Source organism: Diadema antillarum, unplaced genomic scaffold (assembly GCF_040938485.1).
Source record: "Diadema antillarum isolate AM-2024a unplaced genomic scaffold, OU_Dant_1.0 scf00000016, whole genome shotgun sequence".
NCBI lineage: Eukaryota > Metazoa > Echinodermata > Echinoidea > Diadematoida > Diadematidae > Diadema > Diadema antillarum.
Window position 1 is genome coordinate 709,978 of NW_027270905.1, and position 22,523 is coordinate 732,500.

The following is a 22,523-nucleotide window of genomic DNA, read 5'->3' on the forward strand; positions in this document are numbered from 1 at the left end:
TAAACATAAAACTTATTCACTTCGTACATTGACACAGATCTGTAACTCTAAGTGCGTACTTGTCTAGTTCGGCAAGCATTGCATTTCTTAATGTCATGTAATAATCATCTTTTTCTCAGGCACTGTGAACAGCGTCTATAAAATATAGGGCCTACATTATTATCATTTGCAGATCACTTGACGGGTCTACAAGTAAGTGAAAAGACCATGACAAAACGATGAGCTGGACGAATAGCCCGATAACATTGAAGCTATACTGTTAGCATCTTGTCCGTTTTATCTTTAAAGCGCTTCAACTATATACATATATATATATATATATATATATATATATATATATATATATATATATATATGTATACACATATATATATATATATATATATATATATATATATATGTGTGTGTGTGTGTGTGTGTGTGTGTGTGTGTTTGTGTATTTATATATTATATATATATATATACATAATATAGAATATAGAATATACATATAACCAGGTACGTGATGAAAATGTGAAAACAAAGGAAATACGCAGCTTCTTAGTCATTTATATAAATTCTGAAGTAGTTTGAGGATTTTTTTTAATAAAAAAAAATCGAGTGAGCAACGAGAAGCGACAAGGACCTGGATATTGGCGCCTAATCTTTGCAAGACACATCGGCAAGTTGCGTTTTATTTTGTTGAAGTTCAAAGACAACTCACCACAGAATGCACGCGGCGTACGGATGGCTGAGCGTCAGCAATCGACATTCAACAGCACAAAGCTAACCGCACGCCATGCGGATATAATGAATTCATGATCTTCCCAAATTACGCTGATTGCGCAACTCGATAAGGAAAACCAGTACGCGCCAAGGTCTCGCCTCTATCTATAAAGTTTGCATACTATCGCACTACGGACAGCTTTACAGTGAAATCTTCAGCGTAGCACTTGATAAAAGATGGCGAGGAAAGGACACAAACAAACAAACAAACAAAGAAGAAGAAGAGGAGGAGAAAAACACAGATTTATAGAAAGAGTGGAACCAAGAGATTGTTCTGCAGAGGGGTGAAGATGTGTTATGATTTTTATCAATTTGTCTCCCTCTGTACAAATCAATTTGTAAGATCGCAAATGCAGATCTACATTTTAACAAACATATTAGAATGTTTATTAAACATACATCAACGACGTGCTTGTCAAAAAATAGATCAGGAACATGTTTGTTAAAATGTATATCAGCATTTGGGATCTAACAAATTTACTTCTCCAGACTTGAGGGAAGACAAATTGATAAAAATCATATCACATCTTCACCCAATTGCTTAATAGTCTCTTGCTTTCATTTAATAATTATGCCCTGTCCGCCTTGGACTACTAGCTTAACATGACCATGTTGGTATTACAGAGCCTGGGTATTTGTTCCAAATTCATCGTGTCACCTTCGGCAACCAGAGATAGCCTGGTGGTAGTGTCGCTGCCCGGAAAGCAGTAGATGACAGGTTCGATTCGCACTGGTTCCTGTTTTCCGAAATCTTTGTTAAAATGTGGATCAGCAATTGCGATCTTGCAAAGTCATTTGTACAGAGGGAGACATATTGATAAAAAAAAAATCATATCACAAGAATGGAACTGTCAAATTTGCCACAATAACTGCAAACTTTGTCAGGTTTTCTTTTTTTTTCAAAATTATGAGAGCTTTATGCAACTCACGCGGGAGAGCATCTTCAAAACAACGCGGGCAAAAGCACTACGTTAGGTGTCTGCTGAGATATTCTTTACCAGATGTTTATCGGTACTCGCAATTGTGTGACGAGCAGCTGGAAAATGAGCAAATAAACGAGGCTCTGGAAAGGGAGAAAGTAAGAGAGGGAGAGAAAAAAGAGGAGATATATATTTTTCGCCATATTTATAAGACTGCATGGCATCAAGCAACGCGGATGCTGCGAGACATTCGTCTTCCATATCCGTGTCTGACTACTATGCTCTGCCATATGTAAGGAATACGTTTTCTTGTTATTCTCCGTCTGTTGTACATACTCCACGCGTATCATTCACCTCCATTTTCATTTATAAACTTAGACGCAACTGAAACAACTCTGGCGTTATACACCATGGTCTCACTCCAGAGCCAGTCAGTAACACCCACCGTACAGGAAACGGAAAGTGAAACATATCGGCTATGCGTCCCGCAGTCCTCTACTATACCCACCCCATCCTCCCCACCCACCCCCCCCCCTTTCCTCTAAACCGTACGGATGATATCACTAAATGCACCTTACCCATCGACCTGAAAGACCATGGTCCATTACATGTCAAGCTCTCCATTAAAAATTATGTTGCATCTATCTTATATACTCCTGCTTGAAATTCCTGCTCGGGTTAATGCAAACATGTTTTGCGGCAGGGCCCCCGCTTAAAACAACACCATCTGCAATTCATGTCAAGTGCACTTTTACACTGACTCACACAGCCACTGACCAAAGGAAATAATACGAGGGGAAGTGGGACGCACACCGCAAGTATGATACGCTGCTTTAGCTCCGACAGTGATCTCAGCGAAATGGAGCACGAAATATTCGTCTTTTACAACTGCTTAGACACACAACATGAGATCATCCCGAGGGTCCACGCCTTTTAGCGTTAGACCTTATGATCATAATCATTATCTTCTTTTTTTAAGGTATGAAAATTCCCCCATTTTAAACTTGATGTCAAAATAAACATTTACGCATCTTGAGGTTGAACTTTCGTTAGTGGTTGATCCGGATGGTATACATTGGTTTCTCTTTCCCTCCCTCTCCTCCTCCCCACCCCTCTCTTTCTCTCTTTCAATCTTGATAATTAAAGAGAGAAAAAGACGCCGTTAGATATATTCCCGCCCATCGTTGCATTCTGAAGTATCTACTTGCTTGCGTGGAGAATGACATGGAATTAAAGCACGCATGTAAAGAGAGTTTAGCCTAATGAGTCTTTTTAAAGTACAATGCCACTGCATGATTTCGATTGACTCTAATAATACAATCAAGCAAACAGAATTACAGAATTCTAATCAGAATCAGATACAAGATGAAGAAGTTACGGGATGCTTAAATTTCACATGGCTGCACAAAACAGTGACGTCAATCGCAGATGAGATGAGAGATATGATAAGAAATTAGATGAGGAGATGTCATCACCTCAAAAACTCTCACACATATTTTGTTAGAACAACAGTCACATAATTTGATGGGTAAAAAGCTACAATTGCACGTGTTTTGCTTTCATTTCAAAGAGGAAGCCCGATGACGATTTGTTTGCAGAATATTGTAAGGCGACAACATCATCACCTCATAATTTGTATAGAGTGGTTGCGACTGATACAACGAGCTTGTGAAATTATGCCAAACTTTGGAATCTAATAAACTCTTATCATGTGCCCGATTTCGATGGCACTTCCCCTGTCCTGTTTGTTTAATTATTCTCTGCTTACTTTACAAGTGAGCTTAATCACGGAATCGGATTACGTTCTTACCAGTCGCGCACGGTTATCCTTGAACACCAGAATACAATTTCAAAGTCAACAGCCCTTTTTTTTAGTCACTTGAGGAGTTCGTCCTCACGCAGCTATTAGCACTTTTTCCCCGTGTCAAGTCGAAGTTGGCACGTACAATATCTGATTATTTCTTGAGACTGATGATTGGTCATGTAAACTACGACGAACTGGGACGAAATGGAGATTACCTTACGATTTCTCGCATGCGCAATCACACATTCCCCTGTGGGTTTGTGCTGCTGATTAAACGTGAACCAAAAAACATGGGACGCCATGGCGCATGCACACTAACTTAAACTAACTAAAATATTCCTATAATGTGGGACGGTCAGAATGTCTACAACATTTCTATCAACGTCTAACGTAAATAGTATATAATAGTGAATACTCTATAGATTCTGCTATTCTGATGTTAACACATATCACCTAATTTCTGTCAAGCATTCATTCTTTGTTTCTTTTTGCTCTATGCTGTTATCTCTCTTGCCATTTTCATCTCTCAACAGTCTATGTCTATTAAATTGTTCTCTGCCTTTAGTTTCGTTTTATTTCTCTCAAATCTTTTTGTCTCCTATCTTGCATTTTCTTCTATCTCTGCTCCACCATCTCTCTCTTTTCTCTTTGAATCTCTGAATTTCTTTTTCTGCTTTCCTTGGATATACCTCCATCTTGCTTTGCCACTTTCCGATTTAGTATTGTGCGGATACCATTATACGAGGACTACCTTCTTTTGTACAGTAAAATCAAAATTCTAAAAGAACAAAAGAAAAAAGGAGATTCAAAGTTCTACAACCGTATAAAACAACTTCATTCACCTTGATGACAAAACCATTTTTTGAAAATTTACCTTGAGCACCAGAATAATTATCATTGTTTTGAAGACGTCTGCAGAAGTGTCTGCAGAATGTTGTGCTCTTTCATTTAATTGCGGCTGAATTTTACGAGAGAGAGTTACGGGTAATAAAGAGAAATAACACTGAAACAAAAATAAGCCGTATTTGAAGCGCAACCCCCTTAAGAAACCTAATACTCTTTACTCAGTTTATGTTGTCATTACTGTGATTTCTATAGTCAATCAGAACGAGTACACAGTTCACTGTTCAAGACGTTCGTGCCTCGACATAACAAAACGAATCAATCAAACAAATAAATAAATAAAAGATGCAAAAAACACACACAAAAACCCAAAACACGACGATCTTCAGCTCCTTCCCCGAGACCTCAGCTGGACAATCACAGATATTTACTTTTTCCTCAGTGGTCTAATATTCTTGAAATATTCCTTACAGCATTTGGCTCAGTTTACGCTGACCACAGGGTATTGTACAAAACAAAGGTGTAAGCTCATTGGACGCGCGTTGCTATCAACTACAAGGCTTCCCCAAAATGATAATAATAAGACTTCCACGATGGATTTTTCCCTCCATGCCAATTTTCATCGGACTGTCAATCTTTCCTCTTCTATCTCTGCATCTTTCTTCTTCTTCTTTTTCTTGTTTTTGTTTTCTGGTGAGGAGCATAGGAACGCAACTACCACTTGGCAGCCAATTTGGCTTGGAAAACTTAATAAAACTCCCATGGCAGAGGAAATGAACGCGTCCCAACCATAAAGCCCCGAGGCGTGTAATGATCCCCTTCATGGCATACCTGGACGGAGGGGCAACTCTCTTTCCCTGCCACTCGCGAGAGGACAGTTGGCGCTGATTGTATCAAACAAGACACACTTCCATCAAAACCGCGGACGCCTCAGCCCCTATCCACACTGCAACACTAGACTGGCGAGCGATCAGCTATCGCCCTATCTCGTCGCGTATAATCTCGTGAAGAGCGATAATACGGAAAAGGCCCCCGAAGTGCTCATAATGTCCAGGTTCTTCCTGCCACCCCCAATATGATTGTCTCATATCGATGTTGCTACTTCGAGACGACAGCTCAGTAAAATGGGTTTTGGATTTCGTGGCCCGAGTGACTCAGTTCAGACATATTTATTGATTTTTCTCCTTTTTTTTTCTCTCGAACACGGTACACTGAATATGCTGTCGCTTAGCAGTCTAAACTGTTTTCTTTGAGGACGCAGTAGCCCTCGGCTGAAGTAGCACTTGAAAAGAACTTATCAAAATGGGATTGATTTCTCCCGAGGAATTGGTTAAAGGCTCTTGAGGTCCCAGGCATTACCTTGCTTTGTCTTTGCAACACTGTTTCCTTCTCTCCCTCTCCCTCCCTCTCTAGTTAAGATTGTGTTATGGTATTTGTCCGCCCACCCCATTTCAGCTGCATGGCCTATAACCATGATCCAAACGGGGGGAACTTGGACTGATATGTGTGCTAATTAGAGAATTCATTTCTCACTTACACATTTGCATGACGGCCCAGGCACCTTGCACATTTTGGTGCATTCTGCGGGGGAAGTGTATTTGCTGATGTGGATTGATCAACACTGTAGGTTTACCCCTGCGCATTATTCCGCGACAGTAACCCAAAGTCGACTCTAGAACATCGATTGTAAAGCTTGGGCCCGAGGAGGTGGTCCCACTTCGTAAAAAACATTGCACTAGCGACGGAGACACAAAATATTGAGCTGTTTTGGTTGTTACAAATCATCCCATTTTGTTTGTTTTTGAAAGTCTTCACTTTTCTTCTGGACTTATCGAACGTCAGGCGTTCGATTTTTTTTCTTTTTTTTTTCATCATGGTCGTCAAAATGGCGTCTATATAGCGTATTGAAAATGCGTCGCATGCCACATCGAATATAGGCCTATATATCCATGCATCCGCGTCGAATAGAGACAGCACGTTACCAATATCTGTCCCATTTTGACCAGCTAGGACTTAAAGAGTAGGGAAGCTCTGAGAGAGAGAGAGAGAGAGAGAGAGAGAGAGAGAGAGAGAGAGAGAGAGAGAGAGAGGGGGGGGGGGGGGGGGGAGCAGGCACCTAAACCAGACGAACGCTATTCCGCACGCCATTGGCAATCATTACTACATAACGGGCCAGTCGTGCGTGCGTGCCTGTGCCCCTTGAGACCTATACCTGCAAGTGCGGGTTGCAGCGGACGACCTACGCAGTTTGTCACGCGATTCTGTCTAACCTTATCGTCCCAGAAAGAAAGGGGGGCAAAACAAAATACATGTCTAACAAAATGCGCGTCTATTTCATCTGCTGGTCCCGTTCAGAGCAATCAGGGCTCACTCGTTGGTCATCAAACAGAACGTTTGGGAGCAGGAAATTATATTTGGCATCACATGTAATTCAATCGCGCACACAATGACTGCAAGCGATCATTTTCAGCTCGTCCAAAAGTCTCCTCTCCTGCGTGTTTCTGGGCCAGCATGTTTAAGATGTAGGGCATACATTATGGAGAGTGGGCCACACTGGCTCCATCCAACCCACGAAGAGAACCAATGCAATACAACAAAAAAATGTTGCTTCAGAGTCACATACGGACTTACTGTCTCGACGTCTTTGCGTCGTTAAACTGAGTTATCATGACTCCCTTCACATGCCCTCCTCGTTTAAGACGTTCTATTCATTTTTCCTTACTGGTAGAGCCATTCACATACTTAGTTTGGGTTATTCGATTTTATTTTTGATTTAAACAGATCAACTAATGCGATGAAAGGGCACTGCATTCAAGAGAGTAGGAGTTATCCATGCAACATAGAAATATAACGATCATCACGTCAGGATAACAACTATACACTATGAATTAATTCTCACTGTATCAACTCCTCTTCGTTTCGATAACTCTGCCAATAAGCGCGCTATATGAGTGGATTTTTGAATACAAAGATGTTTCTTTCACACCTACTACGCCGCATTGCTGTTAGTAATAATATCACAAATACATGTATATTACATCATACCGTAAAAGTGGCAAAGGGTTAAACCGTCGGCTTGTAAATGACGTATAAATAACACTGGAGAAATCATTGTCGCCAATGTTGTACTCTCTGTCAGCAACCTTCTTTACTACAGCCTGGTAAAGGAGTCTAATCTTCACTTTTACCAAACATATTTATCCAATGCATATGTAGTGCCACTGATCAGATACATTCACGCCATTACAGCAAAACAAAGTTGGCTTGTGTGAAAAAAAAGGTAGGCATATCTCTCAACACTTTTCAAGTCAACACTTTTCGATGACACATCATGTGATGTATGATACTATGTATGTATCCTTTGCGAGTCGAAAAATCCCGGCGATTCTAAACGTCAGCTTGATATACAAATGTTGGCTTTTTTTGATGTCGTATCATTTTCTCTCGACACGCTTGATGGATGGTCGTTTCTAAGAATAGCAGCTTTGGCCACACCAGATTTAGAGGCTATATAAATTTGGCGCGATTGCAGCACCACGTCTGCTTGAAGAAAGAGAGCCATTTTGCCGCGGCGGATGTTAATGGTCATCGGGGACTATATACTACTTATAGCATCGCTGCAGGATTGTGAGTTGCAGTGCGGTGAAGGAAAAAAGATAAAAGTAAATGATGCTACTCTGGATGTCATGTTTGATGTCAGAGAAGCCACATATATTGAGATGTGCAGCGCATATTGCTGGCACGAATAGAAAAAAAACCCGAATTCCCCCAAGCACAATCTTCAAATACGAGATTTTGGTCGCATGACGTAATCAACGCCGGCGTCTTTATTGGTCTTCTCAAGTTCCGCTCGCTCCCTTTCATAAAAAACAATTTAGTGATGTATATTTTTCAAATACCCCTCTTATTACACTGCCACAATCCATAGATGACGCATAGACGCAAAACTGAATATATACATTTCTTGACTATCATGATATGTAACTCCTATCACAAAAACTTATCTGAAAATGACAAGCTGCGCGTCTTTCCACTTCAGGTCCAGCTTTATCTAGTTCTTTATACAGTCCCTAGAAATGATTAATCAATCATGAAATAACCTTTTCTTCTAACATTGCGAATATCGCTGGAATTCGGGGTTAAAGGATTATTTACCATTTGCAGAAGAATCAAAAACCCAGCTTTAGTGCTTCAAAATAGTTCTAAAATGTGACCTAGAGATAGAAACAACTTATGTAAAAATGTAAATCAGTATAATCAATGTTAAGTATTGTTAGATATACAAAATGTGAACAATAGTTATAATAAAATTGTTTCTAGAATAAACCGTCTACAATTACGTTTTATTGAGAAAAATGGTAATATCTCCTTATATTTCAGGCTTAATTGCGAAATTGTTATATGGTAGGGTGTTATGTGATACAAAATAAATGACCTACCCCTACGCAACAAATGTGATAACTCGAACATTTTTAAAATCACTGCTCCTGATGGTAAACAATACCTTTTAAGAGGGAGAATAATTAAGATGTGGAATCAGGATCATATTACATAGTCAATACAATGTCAATAAAGCCACACTAGAGTTGGTCACGTGAAATTATTCTCTATTACTGATTATCAATGACAGTAAACACTAATTGTAATGATAGGAAGATGGCGTTGACTGTAATGTGATGATGAATAACACTGGCGATGATGATGAAAATATTCATTGTTTGTTTGTTTATCTTTTTTTTTCATTTCACATTAAAAAATACACGAAAAACTCAAATCATACATGAATAATCAATGATTACAAAATGGATAGATTGCCCATTTCAGACTCATTTATATCAGAATGATTCTATTCTTCCATGGGGTCAAATATTTTGTTCATGACAACAAAAATGTGGACGATGCCTGTTTTTCGTATTTTCTTTCTTCGTGATCCTAAGGGTGACGACGAAATTCTCAAAAGTCGATATTCCCTTTGGCAACTTTGAAGCAAAAACAGCACATAGTTATTAAGTTCTACAAATATGTGTCTTTTTGTGATACATTTTCTTCGTTTAAATGTCAACATGGAGATTTCAAAGGGAGGGTGAGGTAATAAGTGTGCATCAGTACTTGCTTCACACGCCCCCATTATCTGTTTTTCCCACAAGCACTCGAAAGCTCTACGTCCACAGACATTTTGTCTGCTGTCTCCTTCTTATAATGTACTCCTCTGTATGCCCAGCTCCGTTTGTGTTTCCTTCACTTTCCCTTGCCTCTCTCGACCTTCTTCTGTTCTGAACCCAACTGGAATTCCTTGCATACTCGCTCGTGAATAGTTTATTTGGTATCTGATCGGGAATCTCTTGACATTAGGCGTTACAATCTTTTTTCCCCCCTCAATGTTAAAGCCCTTACACGTTGTATAAACCCCAACATCATCACATCACCCTCAGATGCATGCGTCCCAACAACAAGTTGTCGGTTTTCGTGATTCTTCCTTCCGAAAGATCCTTATCTCGATGCTATAGAGATCGGCTGATAAGGTTGTCTGGGACGCGAAGTGCGGATGAACAATATTCTGCTGGACGCCAATCATAAGTCGCTCTGAACGAGGTGTACACAGTGGTCAAGGTTTTACGCGTTATTCTGAACAACTTTGCTTCATTCGTGTGTGTTGATTGAATTTACGGACAATTAATAATTGATGGGGAAAAGTAACAAGTCTGATTCTATCACACTTTGTTAAAGTAAAGCAGGACTCCTTTAGTATGGAGTGTGATGAAAAAAAAAACAACAACAAAGAAAAACGTTTGTCACCGTATGTAAGGCGCGAACGGAATGAATAGAATGCGGCAGTTAGTAAATTCTGTCCAATTTTTCAACGACTGTTTTCTTTCGAGATGTCAGCACCCTCGAGTCTTCTGTAATATGGCGGTATTAAAATTTTCTTCCTGAAGAAACCGCATTGATTTTATTATTAAGGCGGAGAGGGTTAGGAAAGCGAGGCAAATAAGCAAGATGAAAACATTAAAGATAGAGAGAGACACAGAGATGCGAAGATGTGAGATATCATTAACCTCTGTACGACAAATTAATATAACAGAGTGATTTCGTTGCGCGTGCATATTCATAACAGCTACATACTCATTGGCTCTGTTTGACTAAAATCCGATGGGCAGTGACGGGGAAAAGCGACGAAAATTATACTTGATGCAGTCTGGTTTTGTGGGACTAATACAAGCATTGTGATTATATTAGTCATGAAAGCCTCATGATCATGCTCATCTTTTCCCCACATTCCTTTCATTTAATTTTCCTTCCATTATTCATCTAGAATTAAAAGTTGAAGTGAATCTGACGTCAGCTAAATCCGAAATATGTGCAAAGTGTAAAATGTCACTTTAAATTCGATGCAATCAGTATACATGTGTATATATATCCGCCAAGTATCAACCATCATTATTCTACCGTGTTTAGCATTTTGGAGCTCTGGAGGAGGTACGAGGGGAAGGGGGGGGGGGGAGGGGAGGGGGGGGGGGGGGAGGCAGCAGGGCAGCTCAACTGGCGGTGTATAAAGGTAGCGAGCTAGGACGGCTGACATACGACACACGAACGGCATTGATCTGTCGTGCCCCGAAGGCACAAACCCCGGCGAATATGCGATACTACTATAGTGCTTTCTATCATAATGCGTTCTCCCTTTCGACGGATAACAATAGTAACAACAATCACAACAACAAACAACATAAAATGAGGGGGGGGGGGCGGGGTGGGAAAGGGTTGGAAACCGGGGTATGCTTTTAGATCTCGACCCATTATTGATGGGGAGGCGCATGTGGGCTGAGCGTGTAGACACCAGCGCATCGAAAAGGCGGTGGGCGGGGCATGCGAATCAAGTCTGGTTACAGTTGACGAGCCGCGTCGCTCGCTCGCTCGACGGGCTCCTCTTTCATCTCGAACCGTACTGACGGCTGCTCGTCAGGTGATCCTCCTACAGCTGTCGGCAGTAGATGTGGAACGCCTAAGCACTACTGACAAACTCGTGCAAACTTGCTCTGAAATTACATATTGTGACATCCAATAGCTACTCCATCTCCTCTCTTATCTCTCCCTCCATTTCCCCTCTCTCTCATGTATGTATATATAATATATATGATATATATATATATATATATATACATATTTATATACATATATATATATATATATATGTATATATATATATACATATTTATATACATATATTTATATATATATATATATATATATATGTATATATATATATATATATATATATATATATATATAATATAACACAAATAGATAGATAGATATGAGAGTGAGAGACGGAAATGAATCCCGCAAACCCCGATTAACAGAAAACGAGAGAAAGAGAGAGAGAGAAAGAGAAAGAGAATGTATTTGTGAGGAAGAGAGCGAGAAGAGGAAAATTGAGTTGTAGTTACATAATTCCTCCCTTACCTGAAGACTTCCCTTGGGACAATATTCCGTCATGATGCTGATGTTTGGCGCATCGATGCAGGCACCGATGAACTTAATCACGTGATCATGTTGAAGATCCCGCACCTAGCAAAGAGAGGAGAAAAACGACCAAGAAAAAAAAAATGCTTTCAAACCTAATGGATGGATGGATTCATGCACGATTTAGAGTGAAAATGAAAATCCATTTCCTGCGCTATGTTTCGAATTTCTCTACGAGTTTCTCATCAACCGTGATGGTGACGAAAGAACAGGACTATTGTATAAACTCTAATGCGTATCAGAACGTGAACATCTAAAGCAAAGCATGCAGTCAGACAGCCTTGGACAGTGCACGAATGACGTATGTCCCATCTCTTGGAATGCTTTTATAGAAACTATTGATTCCAGCAGAACGTCATAGAAAAAGTATGGACTCGACACACCAAAGTGTGCGAATAATGGGCTATAGAGCAGCTCCTACTGCATACACGACTACGGTACATGGCATTAAAAGGGAAAGAAAACGTTGCGAGTTTGTCCTCAATTTATAAAATATAATTCTACCTGTATACCGTTATTCACTTCTTAAATTGAATTGGAAATGAATATTGATTGATTGATTGATTGCTTGCTTGCTTGCTTGCTTGCTTGCTTGCTTGCTTGCTTGCTTGCTTGATTGATTGATTAATTGATTGATTGATTGATTGATTGATTGATCATTGATTGATATTTTGATATATCTTATCTCTTTTCTTGGCTATATCACATATCACAATGTATAGTTATATTCTGTATTTTAATTCAACTTTTCTGTTCTGTATCAATGTTATTAGAAATACCCGCATGAAGCGGTAAATGTTATCTATTGATTTCACTGATTGGATTCTGGTTTGATTTGAACTCTTTATTCCTTTTTATACATGAATACAACACAAAGTCTTGTGAACAAAGTTATTGAGCAATTTTTTGAATCTACCAGTAGAAATATTTGGTACGGGTGAAAGGTTGACTTCAATGTACAGCATTGTTTCTTGTTAATACAAGATGTCATTTTAGTGGCGTAAGATACTGCTGTACAATCATTGCTTTTACAGTCTTCGTTCCACATTTACGCTAAAAGAAAGGAATTTCGCATTTCAAATAAAACCATTCTAATGCATGATGACTCGCTCAAAATTGTCAATATTATTGGCGCAATTTGGGCAGCTCATACAGAAATTCAATCCCGTCTTGAATATTTATAGACTGTATTGCGCTTATTTCGAAACATTTCTTTGCAAAATATTGTCGATTCGGTCCAAAATTGTGCCTTTCTATAGACGGTGTCTGATGATCGACGGTGAATATCAAACAGTCAATCAAACAGGAACAGAATGTAAAGCACGCACACTGCTTGAGAGTAATACTAATAACTTCACGAAGAAGGAAGAGGAGAAAAAGGAGAAAAGACGAAATACCGATAGTTCTTGCCATCTTCACATTCAAATTTATGATTGGAATATCAATGACAGTTTGATATATCGATTTGGCAAGCGTTGGCGGAAACACGTTGGTAGCACGCGCACTTAAAATAACTCGCACTGTACATTTTTATATGCTCAGAGTCACTCAGTTTAATTTGCCAAATTAAAACGGATTTCTGAGAGAGAGAGAGAAAAAAAAATCAATACAATTTTCTTTCGAATTCGACATGTTAATAACTGTTACATTGTACAAAAATACAACAACTTGGAGCGCATGGGGATTTCCAGATATTGGAGTTTTGTGAAGAGGAGTAGAGACTGCATCGTTGCAAGTGAAGAATACATTGAAACATCTTTTTGGTACTTCAGAGACGATGATTCAATCACTGGATTTAATTGTAAAAACATTGTAAAAATTCTTTGATTCGTTAGATTTATCTTTCTTTTTTTTTTTCAACGAGGGGAGGGGGAGGGGTGGGGTTGTCTTGACTCGATACCGTTGATCAATCTTCTAGAGATTACTGAGAAATTTGCTTGGAGGAGATAAGAACACAAGCAAGTTACAAGCCCGAAAGGAAAAGAAAGTTATTCATAAGACGCCACAAATCAATGCTATTTTGAAGTAATCTTGGATGCCAGATGAGATGAAAAATATGTTCGACCAACATTAAATGAAACAACTTCCAACCAGACTGAACATTATGCTCAGCATGATCGATGCGATATAGGTCCGCCGAGAGCACTAATGAAGTAAATTCCATAAACGCTGCAATACGTTAATGCCCTTCTGTCTCTACACTGATGATTTCAATACACCTGCGTATTGATTAATGTATTCGAAGTATTATAGGCATTTTAGTAATGAGCTACTCAATCCAACTCCCCAAACTGAACAGCGTTCTATACTTGGGATCAAAATGCCGGTGGGTATATGGAGTACTTAGTTCCTATACGCCAAGCATGTCTCGGACGAGATTCTTGGTTTAAAGGTTCAACCTGAGTTGCTATACAGTATGTATGAAATTTTTATACGTAATAGGTCCTATTATATATATATATGTACACACATATGCAGGTGTGTGTGTGTAATATATCTTTCAAAAATACTATTCAAGATGAGCTTACTTAAGTAACGATTTCATGGACCTCTCCGAAAAGCCATGTTCAGATAATGACGTCACGCATACATTAATATCGGTAGCACGTGGAGGTCCACCGACCATTGGTGTCAGTCCGTGACATCTCATTCATTTAGCCCCTCGCGGAGCTGTCGAGAGAGGGACTTTGTATGTTCCGCCAAAATATGGGTCCGATTTAAAAGCAATAATGCGATTCTGCTATCCAGTTGATGGAGCAGGGAGCGGAAATTTGCCCGTGGTCGAATGAATCTTTATTGATCGGGAGCACCCCCATGGACTCGGGAGTGTGTTTTGTCATAAGGACGCGGATGGGGAAAGGTCGAGGGGGGTAATTCTTGGAGAACACAAGTATTGAACAAAACAAAACAAAACTAAAACTAATCAACGTCTGGGCCTTCCATTGACTGTAGTGCCTTTGCAATCAAGTCACGATTAATTAACGATGGTGGGAGCTTAACAAACAGCCCGGCGATTGTCTCAATTAGAAGTTCGTTAAATGGCCGCGACAAAAAAAAAAAAAACAACAACAACAACAACCCGATCTGAGTAACATCTTAAGCATTCGAAGAGAATGACTACATGACATTACAAATTCGGCTTATATCCGGCGTGAAAGTATCTACACGAGTGTGTCTGCAGCACTGGAATCAATTTCGCGCGGGGTGGACAATGTGATTCAAATTACTTCGCTACCAGATTAAGTCGAAAAAGATTTGCTTATGAAGTACCCATTGTATATAGAGTGTCCGCTCGCTGAATAGAATAGCGCCCGGTGGTGCAAATACCGGGTAGCACCTCGCCATACTGTAGGAAACCTTGGTTAATCGACTTGTGCTAAGCAGCATTTACTCTTCTTTGTTGACCACTTAAAACCTACCTAAAAGGGTAATAATTAATTGTGAGCCTTTATGCCTTTGTCGGAAGTTTCATTATGTAGCCGCTCGGCCAGAGAGGAACACAGACAGACATTTGACCCATTATGAAGGGATTGTATAGTTTTAGTGGAGATGGGGATTCAGATTTTGACTCTTTATGAAATAATTAGAGGCCATTCATGAAATATTAAAGAGCACACGATTCCAAAATAGGTTTTGAAATGGCCGAGATATCCAAAAACAAATTAAAACAAAATGATCCTAATAAAAGGTGGGTCCCACCTTTTCTTACGACCTCTCTGGTTGTTGTTGTTGTTGTTGTTGTTGTTGTTGTTGTTGTTGTTGTTGTTGTTGTTGTATTTCTTTTTTTTTGGGGGGGGGGAAGGAGGAGGGTTGGGATACCTCATTCACTTCAAGACCAATGAAAAGTCTACCATTACCTCACAAAAAGTTGGAAACCTGAAGCCATCTCAACTCATCTCGATCAAAACTGTACCATCCTTTGTCTGTTGAACAACATTCCAATAACACCGCACCCTGCTCATGCAATTATTTTACACAAGAATTGCTGCACAAACTGCAAGGGGTGTACTTGTAACCAGGGAGGTGTTAACCATACACATTTTCTACACATGTTTTGTTTTATATTCTGGTTAAGAGAAATCATGAATACATATTTCCTTTCTTTCAGGGGATTTTTTGTTTTTGTACAGATATTGACATGAACAACGGGGGGGGGGGGGGGGGACGCGTACCCCTGAATCAGCTTTGTGACTGAAATACGGTGATGAAAGAAAAATAATGAAATGCGACTACAGAGATAATAATATCACCATTTTGACGCCATCTTAACAAATCACAAACAATTTCGAGTATGCGTCTTGATTTATGTATTAACACTCGCAATGATGAAGTCACCGCTTACGTCACAGTCACCTGTCTTAAAAAGTGACGTAAAACCAGGATGCCTCTACGACCTGCGATTCAAGTCCACTAACACTCGTAAACTAAGAGTCCTTAGAAAAAAAGCAAACAAAGAAAGTCATTGAAGATATACGTTTCATTGGCTTTTTACGCTTGGCGAAATTGAACCGGAATGTTTGGGGCTTTTTCAAGTGTAGAGGCGTCGATTCAAAGGCAGAAGCCGGGCTTAAAAAGGCTTTTCATTCTACAGCAGCCCGTGTAATCGGGATCCTAAAGCGCCCTAGATGGAGTGAGTGAGAAGCAATGCTTCAGGGGACGCAAAGGGTGAGGGGGTGGAAATGGCGTCTTGGTAGTCGCATTAAAGCACTCTAATCATCAACAATCCTCCGAGGATCGAGCTTAGTTTGCGAGTGTGAATGGAATCTAAGAAAGGGAGCGATCGAAAGCGTGGGGCCAAACATTTAAGATTAAAAAAATATAGAAAAAGCCAGGGCGCCGCCAAAACCCAAGATGGCTGTCCCCGTTACTCTTGCTGATTATTGCTCCCGCTGCATTCCACTAAGGGCACAGCCGCGCTCTACACGGCGGGCAAAAATCAATGTTTGCCTCAATAACGGCCCTTTTCAAACGCCATTATATTCCCAGGCAGCCAGTTCATTAGAGATGACGCTTTTCGTGTTAATGGAAGTTTGCCAAATAACGGCCGTCGGTACCGGTTGTTACTCTTTCCTTACTTGTTTCTGCTGATTCCTAGGGACTGCAATGCTTCTTGGTTGTGGCTACGCTAAGAAGACGGTAAACAAGCAACAGACACTGACTATTAAAAAGAGCATTCACTTTCGTTACTCACGTATTTGATCTCCATTAGAACATTTCTGTTGAGCTCAACCCGTTGGCGATTCACTCGCTTGATTGCTATAACGATACCCTGCGGCATTGGAGAAAAACGGGGAAAGCGAACGAGAAAGAGAAAAAGGAGAGACAAAATAGTATGTGAGTGTGATAACATTAGCATGAAAACAACGATGACATCACCAAAGTGAAGATAGTGAAAACAACGACTATCTTAACATCTAGAGCAGACATCGAGAATCGACTGAAAATGGAAGTCGTTTCTTTAATTAATGAAGACATATGGGGCGATTCCGTGGTTGGAACTGCCTGGATGGAAAGGAAGAGTCGCAACGAGGATATTTCCGACGCATGAGGTTACGGTGAAGTTAGTATCGAGCATTCTTCATCATTTATTTAGATATGATATCTCTTTGCAACATGCACGGCACGACTGCCTCTGTCATGTATACACAGGGACTAAACGATAAGCATGCACAAAATGAGCGACAGACAATAAAATCATGCTCTATAGCGGAACGCGGTGTGATGTACAGTGCGTATCAAAAAAAAAGGTAATCCAATTTTGGAGGGCTACTATTTCATAATTATCAGCTATTGAGAGCTCACTGTTAGTTGTGAGGAAAGGGAAACTCTTCCTCTTTCCATTGATACCTATCTATGTTGATAAATGTCATGCATGACTGAGCACATGAACATTAAAGACAACAATGACAAATTGCACTTTTTCCAAGTTTGCGTGTTACTGTGAAGGAACAATGCATATCTCACTGCATGGATGAGATCTGTCAATGAAAGTGGCCAAAGAGGCCAGCCTGTACGAATGCAGATTTGTGTTTAGGGTTTGTGTTTAGGTTTTTTTCCTTACCTTTTATGGTTCATAACCTTTAAGATGGCCACCTGTTTGATAACTGAAGTTACTCCCAAAGAGGTCAACCCATACAATCCATTTTCTCTGTTCATATTCAACTCATAGCTCGCAGCGACAAACCATGTCTTAAATGTGAAGAGAGAAAAATGGATAATGGTTTAGCCTTTATGGGAAGGACCAAGTTTAGAACAACGTGGCCATGTTGAAGGCTATGAACCATAAATGGTAAGAAGAAACCCTAAACACGAACCTGCAGTCATGCAGGCTGGCCTGATGATTCGACCACTTCCATTGACAGATCTCATCCATGCAGTGAGATATGCATTGTTCCTTCACAGTAACATGCAAACTTGGAAAACGTGCAATTTGTCATTGTTGTCTTTAAAGTTCATGTGCTCAGTCATGAATGACAGTTGTCAACATAAATAGGTATCACTGGAAAGAAAAAGAATTCCCCTTTTCTCTCAACCAACATTGCACTCTCCATAGCTGACAATTATAAGATAGTAGCCCTCCAAAGTTGGATTACCTTTTTTTGATACGCACTGTATAATGCATGCAGAATGAAACAGCTATTTTGACAAATGTATCAATTTCTTGTGATAACGTAAAAATTGCTAATACATCGCGTTCCGAGCTCAGATTTCTCTTCAGTAGCATGCGATACTAAGTCTATCAGACCTTAATGGAATAATCATTGTACGAAGAGAGTGAACAAAATTTATGTAGCTCTTACTTGCTCAATGTCATATCGTCATTTGTATCATATTCCAAGCCATAATTCTGTTGCTTACATGTGTTTTCCATAGTCTGCCAATAACAACATTGTACCATTTTATCACACACTGTGTACGTTTTGCTTCACTCACATTCTCCAAAAAGAAATCAAGCGTGATTTGGATATGTACGGTATCCTAAAAGCGCAAAGAATGAAGAATGAAAGACCGAGTGACTGATTTGATAAACGAATGTATCAATTTATGAATTTATCAATTAATTAATTAATGAACAGATGAAAACATATAAATTAATATAATTATATGAGAAAAAAATAAGAGAGGTGTTTAAATGAAGCATCAATATCAAAATGAAACAATTCAGTGTTCGTCGTTGATATTCTTCGATTTTCTTGACATTAAACTCTATGCCAGTGGGTATCATGTTCTGCCTCTATCACTCTACAGACACTTTACTTACGACAGTGAATAATGGGGCAGGAAATATTCTTCCAGAGAGAGGGGGGGGGGACATAATGAAAATGTTAGAGAATATCACAATCGCACAATCTGTGTGTGTAATCAATATTGATGTGTGATGATACATGTGTGATGATACTTATAAATGCTGATGACGCAGTTATTAATCTAATTCGGTTTTCCTTTATTAGGGTAGTCCTTTCATCTCGCTATATAGGAAGCGCTCTGACAAGGGACCATGCAACATCTACAATATACAATTTGAGTTAAAGACACATAGAAAAACGGTAAAGACACATAGAAAAACGGTAAAGAATAAGGAAAACAAATACATATATCACCATAAAAGAATTACATGATTGTACACAAATTATAAGAATTATTCAAATCCGGAAAAGACAAAAACAAAACACACACTAATACACAAACACCCATCCCAACACACATACACACGCGCGCGCGCGCGCGCTCGCGGGTTCATTTTAATACTAAATATTTATGTTTAATACATAAGGCCTTAACTCTATGCTATAATTTAGAAGTTCTGAATACATACAGTATACAGCAGTATGGGCGGAGAGAATCAACTACATCAACAGCCTAAAGCATTCTGCAATGTCATTTAAACGAGCTTATACAGAGGCAGCGTTTTGAATGGAATCGGGTAAGTTCACATCTACCCAAGATAAACTTAGTGTGACCACTTTTTTGCGAAGCGGACCTTGAAAGATTATATCCCAATCCTGATTACGATTGCACTTCAAATAAATGCGCCAATCTCTTCTCCTTCTGCCACTATTATAATAATACACTGACATCTAGAAGACGATATCAAATCTGTAAGACTTTTCGGGTGCGTGTAGGCGCTACTAAAAAACGCTTTCTGGGTCTCATCTGTCGTTCGATTTAATAGTGTCATTCTCGCACACCGAATGCGCACCATCTCCAATCCCAAACGGAACATTCACTGCCTGTTGTCATGGCAACGCCCCTTTCTGGGTCCCCAGTGAGATCGGGGGGAGGGGGGGGGGGGGTGAAGAGCGGGACTTGCGGATCAGATGTCTTGACGAGAGACACCCGGCTTCGTTGCGTTGGCTGGCACTTGAACCCCCACAATCTTGTTGTGATCATCAGAGGTCGACACTTGCGGTGATGAGAGATAAGTTCATATCGCACCATATCATCATGTATTCCTACCCCACCCCCTCCCCTCGAAAAACACAAAGAAGGAAAAAGAGAACGTCTGCTACGTTTCCTAAAGGTAGAACTGTTCGTGAAGACTGAAATAAAAGAAAAGCTCTCTTGCCGATGGTCTCACTGATGGCAGACGAAGCTCAAAATAACATGCTTGGTGTGTCATGAACCGTGCAGCTGTTAGAAAACAAGGATGGTCATTTTTTTTTCATGGGAGGTATGCCCCAAGCAGGGGACCCGCGCCTAGCCTGCAGTGGTTATGTCTACAGGGTTAGGATTGCGTGGCAAATCTCGTCTCTGTTAGGAGAGTTGAATTACTCGATCTCGGCGTCAATATACGCAGTGACCTTGGCTAAGACAAATTTGATCCCCGAGATCACTGTAAATTGATGTCTCCCAGACCTCCCCGCTGCAGTGCCATCCTCCTCCCAGGCGACACTGGCAACTAAACATTTCTCTTTCCCATTCGGTTAACATCAAAGAATTTAAATTACGGATTAAACAAGAAGTCCCATGACGCGGGTGCTGAAGATACAGAAATGGCGGCGCAAATGCTGAACCTTACCGCGATCCGTGTCGTTTCCAAGGGCAACCACTCTCCACTGTGCCTTGTCATTGATTCTTGGCGCTTTTTTTTAACCCCCTGTCTTAACCCTCTTATTCACACCATCTCAAATTGCCCTAGACGTTATACACACACCTGCTGCCAACGACGATTATAGACTTAAGCCTTATAGTCGTCAAACAAAGGGCGTTCGCCGGTCATGGCGGTAAAGCTGCAAAAAGCACGAGTATCAAACCGCGTTGTATTGAACTAAGCCCTAACGCTCAACCGTAAGCCTCCCATCGTCAAAGCGATATGCTAAGGGGATGTGGAAAGCCTTTACAAACTCAACCCTACGACATTCCCTCCCCCCCCCCCAAAAAAAGGAGAAAACAATGAAAAAAATACAACCCAAATTCCCCTTAAAGAGAATAAATAAAAAAAAAACACGGAAAAGAGAATGAAATCATACCATAATTTCCTTGTTAAAGTCTCACCTTTGTTTTGGCAATGAGAAGCATCTTTCCCCTCTCCCCCATCCTCACTCCACCCCGAAAAAAGAGGAGAAAACTAAGAGAAAATAAAGAGAAGAGTGTGTGTTTGTCTGTCTGTCTGTCTGTTTGTCTGTGTGTCTATGTGTGTGTGTATGTGTGTGTGAAGATGGCGGTAAACGACAATGAAGATTCGAGCTTTTAATGGCATTCTCAATGTCTAGAGGGAAAACAGTACCAGGCTTATACCACTCTACTGCACTATGACTCGTACTCTCGAGCGTATACCAGATAAAATTTATCGGTGGTAGATTGCACACCGAGTAATAAAGATGCTACTAATAACCGTAAATGGAATAAGATGAAGATTGGCTTGTCAGTTAGTTACTCGTGAGTATCAGAATAATTAAGTTCCATTCTCTACACAGGAGACGGCCTTTGCTTATACCAGCCATGGTTGTGTCTGCAGCAAGAATTTGACTCATCAGCAAAAATTCAGCTATAGTAGGCTTCTCGCGACACGTGATTCATTTCCAATCATTATTAGTGTCGTCACAGTTTCCCGGACGAACATTTTCTTTCATGGGTTGAAGAAGGACGGTATAATGAGAAGTGACTGAAAACATGGACCTACAGCTTTCTGCTGAGAACAAAGGTAAAAGCTAACTGTCATAATCTAGATGAACGATAAAGTAACAAGTAACTGTTGAAAAGGCGTGCACAAGCGGGGAAGTGTTTTTGTTTTTGTTTTTGTTTTGTTTTTTTTTTAGAATTAGCACAAAATACCTGAAGAGATTTATAGGATCTCTTTCTGCTCCATGCAGAGGAACGTGGTGTGCTCCACCCACACATTGCGCGTTTTTCAGTCTAGCTTGTACAAATATACACTGTAAATTTCACTCTCTTTTATTCATTTGATATGTATCTGACTCCAAAATTTTGCGAAAGGGACAGAAGTTTAAAAAAAAGACAGAAAAGAAAACTGGAAAAAAGATTGCTAAACTGCCACTCGCTCCCTAATCATGTGACACCATTGAGATATATACTGAAGATGTGTTGTTATTATTTATCTCTACATGTGGTACCAACCGACTGCCTTAAATTCAATAGATTGCTTGGTGAGCGCGAATGATGCAAGCTTAGATTTGTCACCCCATCCCCTCGTTATCCCCCCCAAATCT

The 22,523-nt window shown here is 40.0% G+C and overlaps 1 protein-coding gene across 3 annotated transcripts in view; it reads right to left on the reverse strand.

The window, feature by feature from the left end:
• The window catches only part of LOC139725213 (atrial natriuretic peptide receptor 1-like), a 457,948-nt gene that overhangs the window by 40,682 nt on the left and 394,743 nt on the right, over positions 1–22,523 (reverse strand). For all 3 annotated transcript variants that reach the window (XM_071636319.1, XM_071636314.1, XM_071636307.1), the window contains exons 9-10: positions 17,045–17,122; positions 11,794–11,898 (exon numbers count right to left, since the gene is read on the reverse strand). In XM_071636319.1, the coding sequence (XP_071492420.1) occupies positions 11,794–11,898; positions 17,045–17,122 (183 nt within the window). The remainder of the gene's footprint in view (positions 1–11,793; positions 11,899–17,044; positions 17,123–22,523) is intronic.